Source organism: Electrophorus electricus, unplaced genomic scaffold (assembly GCF_041902795.1).
Source record: "Electrophorus electricus isolate QZ-2024a unplaced genomic scaffold, ASM4190279v1 Scaffold331, whole genome shotgun sequence".
In the NCBI taxonomy this organism is placed as follows: domain Eukaryota; kingdom Metazoa; phylum Chordata; class Actinopteri; order Gymnotiformes; family Gymnotidae; genus Electrophorus; species Electrophorus electricus.
The window spans coordinates 18,545-29,720 of record NW_027658618.1 but is presented as its reverse complement, the minus strand read 5'-3'; the positions used below and the strand labels follow the sequence as shown (position 1 = coordinate 29,720).

General features: G+C 39.3%; 1 protein-coding gene across 1 annotated transcript; it reads right to left on the bottom strand.

Annotated features, from left to right (window-relative positions):
- Positions 1 to 4,577: 4,577 nt before the first annotated feature.
- On the bottom strand, positions 4,578 to 9,299 carry LOC118242653 (B-cell receptor CD22-like). Its single transcript, XM_081709238.1, has 11 exons — positions 9,237 to 9,299; positions 8,733 to 8,798; positions 8,109 to 8,459; positions 7,543 to 7,779; positions 7,032 to 7,286; positions 6,672 to 6,926; positions 6,310 to 6,567; positions 6,039 to 6,123; positions 5,883 to 5,928; positions 4,938 to 5,212; positions 4,578 to 4,814 (listed from the first exon to the last, which is right to left on the bottom strand). Exons 2-11 carry the CDS (start codon positions 8,785 to 8,787, stop codon positions 4,760 to 4,762), a joined length of 1,872 nt encoding a protein of 623 aa, XP_081565364.1. The 5' UTR covers positions 8,788 to 8,798; positions 9,237 to 9,299; the 3' UTR covers positions 4,578 to 4,759.
- Between the last annotated feature and the right edge of the window lie 1,877 nt (positions 9,300 to 11,176).

The window sequence follows — 11,176 nt, the reverse complement described above, 5'->3', positions numbered from 1 at the left end:
CTCCAAGTCTAGACTGACTGATTTTAAAAGGGAAAACAATTACTGCTATATCCAGGTGAAATACAGACATTTTATTATAATTTGTATTAGGTACACTTATACAGCACGTTTCTCAGAATACAAGGATGCTGTACAATCAACACACAACTTTCACATCCAATCAACACACTGCACAATGTTTTTACATCCAGTCAACACACCAATGAGAAGCTCTAAACAATTACGCACACCATACTTCTCTCTACTAGAAACCAGAATTTATCCCTCTAGTCACAGTGAATCTTATTCCTCAGCTTTGTGAATATTATCACTGATTACAACCTGTTGAAGCCAAAAAAATTGTTTTTTTAATCTGAGCAATAGCTGATAAATCATCTACCTAAGGACGAAATCACCAGTAGAATCAGCACCTCAATCTTAAAATCAACCGTTTTGAAATGTCACCCACACTCAGCGAATCAAATTCCAACTATTATATGCATACACTTGCATCAGACTTAGTCCACGTGATCTTAATTCAGTCTAATATTTTGAAGTTCTAGAGTCTTGCCTTGAACTTCATCCTCTCACACCTTGTGCAGCTCTGTCAACCTGGATTTGTCTGAAATGACATATTTGCAAAGGCATCACAATATGAACCAATGAGGGAAACTTTAAATCCAAACCTTTGCTAAATGGTGAAAGAGTTTAGAATTAACAAGTTTTCTTGTGCTACATCTCTACATAATGTATTGTAGACCTTGTAGACCCTTCTGTGTTACATCTCTGTGTTAAAGTAGCACATCCCACTAACAACAGGAGGGCAGTCTTTTCTTTGTTATGTGATGCTTTCTAATCGCAGTCGTGGGGAACCCAAGGATGGCTTATTTTAATGTTTCTGATAATCTAAGACACTTCAAGGATTACCAGTCCAAGCTGTAAAACGCAATTTACTCTTGTAGTTTGAGCATTGTGAGGCTTTTACAGCTGTGATCAGCCATGGAAAATGAAAATCTCAACAACAATAGGTGAATAAATGAATAAAAGGACTTGAATAATTTTTTTTAAAAAGTGAATAAATAATAATTCATACAAGTCTAAAAAAGGCATAAAATAAAAAGCATATAAGTGGATACTACAGCCTTCATCTATACAAATAATGCTAGCATTTACTCTGCAGGCCTACTCCTCTACATGGGATGGTGAACATTTGTCTTCTGAACGAAACTTTACACAACCTGCTAAAGCACTGTTGTGCTAGTCTCCAGTGATTGATAGGTTCTGGTCTATAAGATCTGAGGGCAATATAGGTGATTCTTCCAGTAATTCTACACAACCTGGTAAAGCACTGTTGTGCTGGAAGGATTCAGAATATAGGCACAGCTGAGAGTGGACCTCAGCACAAGAACAAAATCACTCAGCCTCTGGACTTACATAAAGGTCTGTAGACAATATTAAACACTATTTCAATCTCCCTATGAAGGTTAAGTTTAAACAGAGGGGAGCAGTGACACTTCATTAATTGTTCTACACATAATAAAATAAAAATTACAGAATAAGAATAATTACATTTTGAGGTTATTGTCACATTTATAGTCTTAAAGAACTCTTGGCTATAGTCTCAACAATAGCTGCAGTTGACTGTAGTAACATATAAGCAAAGTTAGCTTCTATATGAAACCCAAAGATTGAAAAAAATTAAATGAACTGTAAATGAAAAGTTGCACAACCTCAGCAAGGGTAAGTAAGATACATACAAACACACAAACTCATATATATATATAACTATATAAATATATATATATATATATATATATATATATATATATATATATATATATATATATATATATATATATATAATATATAACTTTTTTTACTTTAGTTCCTCCCGCACTCCTTGGTGCATTGGGCAACAAGCGCTCTCCAACGGGTCCTATCGGCTGCAGCGTCTCTGGCTTCGTCCAATGAGCGTATGTCAATAGTTTTTAGGTCGGCGATGAAGGTTGATCTCCAGGTGGTTTTGGGTCGGCCTTGCTTTCGCTTTCCTCCTGTCGGTGTCCAGTGTACAGCTGCCTTTGAGATGCGTTTGTCTGGAAGACGTGGGAGATGACCAGTGAGGCACATTCTGCGTGCGGTGACAATTTCTTCCAGCTTCCGCAATCCACTCCATTGAAAACTTCCTCATTGCTAATTCTGTCCTTATACGAGATACCCAATATTCGGCGTAGGCACTGTTGATGGAAAACGTTTAGTTTCTGGGCGATCCTCTTTGTGTTCCTCCAGGTTTCACTGGCGTAAATGGCAGTTGGGATGAAGATCGTGGAGTACAGACGCATTTTGATTTCTGTATTGATTGTTGTTGAGGACCAGATGCGGTGTAGAACACACCCGCCGCCTTTCTGATCCTACATCGAACGTTCACTTCTGAGCCACCGTCATTATTGGATACTATGCTGCCGAGATATGTGAACTCGTCGATGTCCTCCACCGTTTGCTGCCCAATAGTTATCTGCACCTTTGTTTGACAATTCACCCGCATGACCTTGGTTTTGTCTGTGTTAATGCGCAAGCCAACCTTTTCCGCTTCGCCCTCAAGGCATGCTGTCATGGATTGTAGAGCCGGTTTTGTATTCGCTAGCAAAGCAATGTCATCTGCGAAATCGAGATCAGTGAGATGAGATCCGTTTGTCCAAGGGATTCCAGTCACTGGGCTCATCATCGCCTTTTTCATGACGTAGTCGACTGTGAGCGAGAAGAGAATTGGCGACAGGATACATCCTTGCTTGACTCCGGTTTCGATGCTGAAGAAGTCTGTGTAGCCATCGTCTGTCCTGACGCAGCAGCTAGAGCTGATATATAGGTTCTGGAAGACGTTCACAAACCGCTGTGGAATGCCGTAGGCTCGTACAATTTTCCACAAGGAGCCCCTGTGGATGCTATCAAAAGCCTTTTTGAAGTCGATAAAGTTGATGAGCAGGGGGCGCTGGAATTCGATGCACTGTTTGATGATATTACGAAGCATGTAAATCTGCTCACTGCACGATCGGCCCACTCTGAATCCGGCTTGCTCTTCCTGGAGAATTTCGTTCACAGCTTGTTGAAGGCGCCGTAATAGAACGCTGCAGAAGACTTTTCCAGGAACCAAGAGGAGTGTAATGCCCTTCCAATTGTTGCAGTCGGCGGTATTGCCTTTCTTGGGGAGTTTAACGATTACTCCTTTCCTCCAGGCACTTGGGACACTCTGATCTTGCCAGCACTTGTTGAACAGCACTGTGAGGGTGTTTGCAATTGCGTCTCCACCATGCTTTAGCATTTCCGGTGCTATCTCGTCTAGGCCGGGTGCTTTGTTGGCTTGGAGTGTTCGAATAGCCACCTTAGTTTCCTCGATAGTGATTAGATCAAGATTAACTACCAGGTCTGAAGGTGGCGGTGTGGTGCCAAAGTCTTTCAGCTTCTCCACAGCGTAAGGACGTTGTCGTTGCTTTTGTTCTCTCCGTTTGAGCCGTAACCGAATTGAGGATCATACGAGATAATGGTCCGATCCAACGTCCGCCCCGCGATAGGCTCTGACGTCCAACAGTGCTGGACGCCATCGCCGAGAGATACAGATAAAGTCAATTTCATTGTATGTGGCTCCATCCGGCGATCGCCAGGTTTTCTTATGGATGTTTTTGTGTCGGAAGTATGTGTTACCAATGCAGAAATTGTTCATATTGCTAAAGGATAGAAGTCGTTCACCATTATTGTTGGTCTGTCGCCACGAACTGTGTGGACCAATGACGTTTTTTAAGCCACGACGGTCATCGATAATTTGTGCATTAAAATCACCAATGAGAAGTTTAACGTCATGGGTGTCTTGGGTGTCAATGGTGTCGTGTAGCAGTCCGTAGAACGTATCCTTCTGATCGTCATCGGAGTCTTCGGTTGGAGCGTATACTTGGATGATGGAAGTTTTAGCGTTTCTTGATTGAAATCGTGTGGTGATGATGCGATCATTGACAGGTTTCCATCCAAGCAGTGCACATGATGCCTTTTTACTAAGCACCAATCCGACACCATGAATATGGTGCTCCTCATGTCCTGAATACAGGACTGACTTGCCATCACTTACGATCTTTCCTGATCCAGCCCAACGCATTTCGGAGACGCCCAATATGTCAAGATTGTAGTTGTCAAATTCGTGTAGAAGCTGGGCGAGCTTCCCACCTTCGCAGAGAGTTCTAACGTTCCAGGTGCCTAATTTGGAAATCATTTTTGCATCGAAGGTTCCGGTCTGCATCAGGAGTTGGACACCCTCGGGGGTTTGCTCCAGCACCGTCATCAAGTTAGGGCCAGGTCCTCTTTGCTGATGGGATCGTTTAGAATATTCGCTTGTTGTTTCCGTAACTCTACCATTGCCGGTTCCCAAGTGCCGGATGTGAAAGGAGGAGGTATAGGCGCCGGGCCAGCAACCTGGCTCTGTAAAAACGTTTACCGCTACGGATATATATATATATATATAGATAGATATAGATATAGATATATATATAGATATATATATATATAGATATATTCTCCATAAATTTATGATGATGATAATGAGGATGATGTGTGTGTGTGTGTGTGTGTGTGTGTGTATGTGTGTACTGAAATACTGTCTTAGATTATATCAAGTTAAAATGTAATTTGGTAGTTCCATCTGGTGATTTGTCTTCTCATTTCATTAAGGTGTCTAATAAAGATGACAGCTCTCTCAACTGCTGATAATACTGGTCCTAAAAACATGTGTGTATATTGTTCATTTCACACTGCTGTAGATCACTAAGGAATCCTCAAGTGAGAGACCAACACACCTGTAATCAAAGACAAAAGTGGAACCAACTGTGATCAATCTGAAAAACATTCTGAAAGCGTTCGCTCAAATTTACACTGTTACAGTGCAGTACTAAGAGCCTGATTGTGGTGTTCTCTTTTACCTGCTGGCTGGACCATTGCAGGTAAATTTCACACTGGCATACTGAATGCAGTCCTTCTCTATAAACTGATGATGTTGGTGTTGGGCAGTAGCATACTCAGACTCCTCAACTGGCCCAGAGACAGCAGCTTTCACCACAGGACCTTCAGCTTTCCTGGGATAAGTATGTTGCTGAGGCACAACACTGGCATATTGAACATCCTGATTGGTCATATCCAGGTTGGAGGCTGGATCACTGCTTGTAGCTCTTGCTGTTACATTGCTATAGATGTTTTCCTGAAGGATGAAAAAATTATACTTTGCAGCTGTATCTTGACGCAAGGATTGATAGGGCCACACTGAAATAAGTACATGAAAGAGACAGCAAGAGAAATAAGATTTTTTTAATAAAGTAAATGTTTGTTGCCTATATGCTTGTAGTAGTCAGCAAAGAAAATACACTCACAACAGGTTACATGATCATGGTAGATGTGTACTGATTTTAGCTTTTTACCAAATTGCTGTCATTCAAATTCTCTTGGTCTCCCCCCATTGTTGCTGCTGATTCAATGGTGCTAGCACAATGTGATTTTGTTTATGCTCGTATTTATGTTTATTTGCTTTTCAGCTGTCTCGTTTCCCCTTAACCTAGTTGTGTATATATACACCTCATGTCTTTCTCTTTTTGTTGCTGGACATTCATTGGTTTGCTTTCTGGTGTCTTGTGTTTCCTGTTCTCTGTTGTTCTCTGACACTCCTGGGCATAATTTTTTATGGTTTCATGTCTGACTCCTGGCCTACTGACCCTAGACGGTTGACCGCGATTAATAATGACCACGGTTTGTTGCTCATCTCCACATTTGCATCCTACCTCACTTTGCTCTACATTACACATATATTTCCTGAGTTCACAGAGTAACAAAATGAAAACTAGATTAAAAATGCTGTGGTATCAGTATGGCCTTACCTGTTTTAACATAGGTTCTTCAGGCAAATCATCTCTTAGTTTTCTCCTGACACAATAATAATAATAATAATAATAATAATAATAACAATAATAATAATAATAATAATAATAATAGCAATAACTTTTAATGAATATGAAACACACACACATCTTTACCTTGTCCAGAAAACTCCACTGAGTAGGACTACAACCACAGTTAGACAGACTCCAACAACTATATAAAAAATCATGGAGACTCTTGCTAAGAGAGAGAGAGAGAGAGAGAGAGAGAGAGAGAGAGAGAGAGAGAGAGAGAGAGAGAGAGAGAGAGAGAGAGATTGTTATCATTATAATTAATATCAATAGATATTATTTAAATAAAAGACCATCAAAATGGGAGCTCTAAAATTCTAATCTAATTCCATAATAGTGTAAACCCATTTCTCACCCTTTAAAATGACTGAGAGTGCAGAACTGTGAGAACCATATTTGTTCTGAGCCACACAGTAGTACCAGCCACTGCTACTGGAGCTGATGGTGAAGTTGTAAGTCTGTCCAGATCCTACAGGTGAGGTTCCTCCTTCTTTAAACCAGGTGTAGTTCTGCACAGGTGGGTTGGCATCACTGCTGCAGGTCAGAGTCACTGAACTGCCCTCCACTATTTCACCAGAGGGACTGATGGACACTGATACATTCTTTGGAGGATCTAAAAACCAGGAAACAATGGCATGATTTAATCATCAGAAGAGGTTTGTCTTTATTGTACCTTTACAAAACACAGAATTTCAAATTGTACAAACATTAACTTACACATAACATTCAGTATTACAGCAGAGTATTTATCTCCATGTTGATTACTGGACTTGCACTTGTATTCCCCACTGTCCTCAGAGCTGATATTAGGAATAATGTATGTGCTTTCTTTTCCTAATAATGTTTTCTTCTTAAACCAGGTGTAGTTCTGCACAGGTGGGTTGGCATCACTGCTGCAGGTCAGAGTCACTGAACTGCCCTCCACTATTTCACCAGAGGGACTGATGGACACTGATACATTCTTTGGAGGATCTAAAAACCAGGAAACAATGGCATGATTTAATCATCAGAGGAGGTATTTTCTTTATTGTACCTTTACAAAACACAGAATTTCAAATTGTACAAACATTAACTTACACATAACATTCAGTATTACAGATGAGTATTTTGATCCATGTTGATTAGTGGACTTGCACTTGTATTCCCCACTGTCCTCAGAGCTGATATTAGGAATAATGTATGTGTTTTCTTTTCCTAATAATGTTTTCTCCTTATACCAGTTGTAGCTCTGCACAGGTGGGTTGGCATCACTGCTGCAGGTCAGAGTCACTGAACTACCTTCCACTATTTCACCAGAGGGAGTGATGGACACTGATGCTCTTTTTGGAGCATCTGTGAGGAATATTGATGTTAGTTGAATTTTTTAGTCAAAGAGAAAACACCCAAAGATTTCACAACATCAAAGAAATAATAAGATTATTGATATTCTCAGTTCAGGCATAAATGTTGGGCAAACCAGATAAAGTAATTAGTTGTAAAAGAAATAGTCAGATTTTAATTGCCAAATATTTAAACCCATAATTGCCTTGATATGAGTTGGTCTTGAGATAGTTGTTTTATGAGAATAGATGAATGCATCTGTACTTACACCTGACATCAAGAATAACAGCGGAAGATGAATGGCTTTGTCCCAGTACAGCACAGCTGTAACTGCCTGCATGCTCACTGCTGACTGTCTTCAGGTTCAGGGCCTTGGTGTTGGAGGATAAACTGACCCCATTTTTGTACCAGATGTACGATGGACCAGTCAGATTGCATGTGGTTTTACACGCGAGAGTGACGTCATCTCCCTCCACCACTTCCTCAGGAGTCTCCACCTGGAGGTCTGAGAATAAGAAAGAACAAAGCTACACCTCATACTGCATCTGTTCAATAAGGTTGTCAGCAGTATTTTGAGCATCAGTGCATAGACTGAGTCTTATAATGAGTCTCTGATGAGATTTTAGGAGCATGTACTGCTCAAATTAGACCTTAGCATTTAATCACTTCATTGTGTGTCTAAGTCTGTCTTTGTGTGTTTTAACTATTCAAAAAAGGTCAAATCATTTCCTTTTCTCACTTAAAACTTTTCCCCAGGTGTGGTATAGAAGATCACTGCTGTAGAGTCCTCTGAGGCACTCATTGAGGACAGAGTGCAATTACTGTGTAGCTCACCTGTGACAAAAAGCTGAACTCCATCTTGACCTTGCCATTTTCCTGTAGTAGTACTTGTTATAAACCTGAAGTAGTATTTCCTTTGGTCCTGTTCTGTCACATCTCTCAGTATGAGGGTGCAGTTGGACTGTTTATCTCCGAGGTACTCAACCCTGTCTCTGTACTCGGTGTCTAAAGATATGTCAGAAGGCTCTTGATTACCTTCAACCAGCTCTGTACTCCACAATGTTTTAACAATTACATAACCAGATGGGTACGTGTAAGTACAGCCCATGGTCACTGTAGATACATTTAGGGCACAGATAGATTTGGGGCTGTAATTCACATTCCACCCACCCTCTACAACAAACCCTGCAACACAAAAAAAAGAAAAAAGTGTCAGTTATTGTTATTTACTGCTCAAGTATTAAAATGGATATTTATCATTTTGAATAATTTGGAGTTAGGAACGATGAGCTAAACAAACCTTCGGGAAAGCAGAGGCAAACACACTGCACAGCTCTGCCACTACTGCACAAATATGACTGTACATACAAATATTGGCTAGCACATTAGTCTGTCACTCTGTTTTGCTTTGGGGTTTTTTTTGTTCAAAAATATCTGGCAAAAAAAGTTCAGACTCACCAGATATTATAAGAAAAACAAGAGGAATGGCAGAGGTTATTTGGACTGACATCATCACAGACAGCTCTGTAATTACAGGGATGAAAATGTTGTTTGTAATGTTGTTACAGGGATGAAAATGTTGTGGTTTTTTTGTCTTCCTTCCTAATTAAAACTTGCATCCACAACCCTGCATTATATATATATATATTAGACTAACATCAATAGCAACAATAATCTACTACTATTAGTGGTAGTAGGAGGAGGAGGAGGAGGAGCAGTAGTAGTAGTATTAGTATTATAACTAATATTTTTATTATCAGCAGTAGTAGTTGTAGTAGTAGTATGCTTGTAGTAGTAGTAAGAAAGCTATTGTAAGAGTATAAGAGTAATAAGAGTATAATGCAACCATTAGCTAAAATGTTTCATATTTAACTGCTTCGTTTACTAGAGAACCCACAAAGAACCCCCTTTTAAAATGTGCATATAAAGTGTATGTATATACCAAAGTAAATTGGTTCTTACCTCATACCAACTCTATGAACACTAAATAAAAATGGAAGCAGCAGCTTTAAGGTTTTAACTGCATAACTGTGTGAGATAGATTTTAATCTTTGATGGTTGTTCCTCTTTTTATTGCATCAGAACCCCCCCCCCCCTGCCCTTTCACAATGGCAGGTCCCTACACTACCAGAAAAAATCCTTTTCTAGTGTAGTGGTCTGACCTTAAAAGAATTTAAATATGTTAAAATAAAAATATATCAGTATGTGGATTAATGAAAAATAAATAAAATCATTTAAGAAGTTACAATTGAAAGTAATTGAAAATTCCGATAGTTTCATGCCTATGTGTCATGTCCATGAGAGCGTGAGAGAGAGAGAAAAAGAGTGATGAACAGAAAAAACACAGATAAAAACTGGCAGAGGGTGCAGAGACAAAGAGAAGCAGACCAAGCTTGAGGAGGCATGAGAAAAAAACAGGAAGACATGTGAAGACTAACCAGATGATAGTGAGCCAACACACTCCCCACACAGCACATTGTGAAACTGCTGTTTACATATTCAAAAACCCTGGTTTAATATATTTATAGTGCCCTGGGGTTTGAGTGAGTTCCTCTTAAATAATCACAGTCCTGGTATGATTTTGTATCTACTTATCAATTCCACTGACTAACTCTGCCTGGTTTTTTAAAGATAATAAACAGATCTAAATGGACCAAAATCCTGAGGGTGATTTTCATTTCCTGAATCTGAATTATCCACCCATGGGAACACATGGCCTTAAATTATTTCTGCATACCTTTGTTTACTGTGAGCCTGAGATATTTTCTTGAGTGTGAATATTTTAATAATTATGCAGTGACATCTGATTTTCATCCTTGGCACAAAGACCTTTAAGTTGAAAACTGACTGCATTTGTAACAAAGATCAGACAGATCATTGATTAAGTGTGATATCTCTATAGCTTTACTTCTCTCTCTCGCTGTTAGAGTCTGCAGCAGTTATGTGTTCCCTTTAGGCACTCTCTCCTGGTAGATTTTAGGCATTGACTGTTTCTGAAACTACCAGAAGTGTCAGGATGGCAGAAGTACATTCACTTCTTGAATAAAAGGATCTGAGTAATAATAATAATAATAATAATAATAATAATAATAATAATATGTGGCAAGAGAGAGTGGTGAGGGCATGTGAGGACTCCCAGATTATCATGTGAATGTGTTTAGTCTGTCTCTTTTTGCTTTGTTTTTTGCTTGTTTGCGATACTTCAGAAATGAAAGCACACTATTCTCAAATTACTCTTCTACGGCATTTAGCGGACACTTTTATCCAAAGCAGCTTACAACTTTGACTGAGTCCAACTTGAGAAATCGAATGGTTAAGGGCCCAACATTGGCAAGGCTTGAACTAGCAACCATCCAGTTACGAGGAAACATAACCACTCAGCTAACACTAATCACATTATAGCTAGATGGTTGTTTAAGTGTTAAGTGTCAAGTAAACTATTTATTAATAATGAACCAGAAGTAGATTAATATTCCATATTGCAACCAAGCACTACAGGAGAGAAGAGAAAAAACCCCAAAGATGTCAGATGAGCTGAGTGTTGACACTGTGCCACAGTTGCTACACTCACCACTGCCCCCTGCTGGCTACCAAGGATACAGCAGCTGATTTAAGACAGGGCATGTTGAAGTCTTACATGTACTGAGAAAATAAGCCACAGTGTCAAAGCACTAACTTAAGAAATGGCATCACTCATTACTTGGTCAAACATCAAACACAACTGACATGTTACACCTCAGTCATGAGTCATATCCTGCTAAGATTTATGATTGAGTAATATTTCAAGTAAGATACATTGTTTTGTATAGAATAAGGCTATTGTCATCTGACACAATAGAAGGCCAAAATATAGACCTAACATTTAATACATTTTTGAATATTTTAATTAAAGTAGAAACAGT

Coding starts and splice junctions, on each gene's coding strand:
- LOC118242653 (XM_081709238.1), bottom strand. CDS start 8,787: ATGATGTCAGTCCAAATAACCTCTGCCATTCCTCTTGTTTTTCTTATA. Junction 6,927..7,031: donor TGTAATACTGAATGTTATGT/GTAAGTTAATGT, acceptor CCTGGTTTTTAG/ATCCTCCAAAGAATGTATCA. Junction 5,929..6,038: donor AGTGGAGTTTTCTGGACAAG/GTAAAGATGTGT, acceptor TTATTGTGTCAG/GAGAAAACTAAGAGATGATT.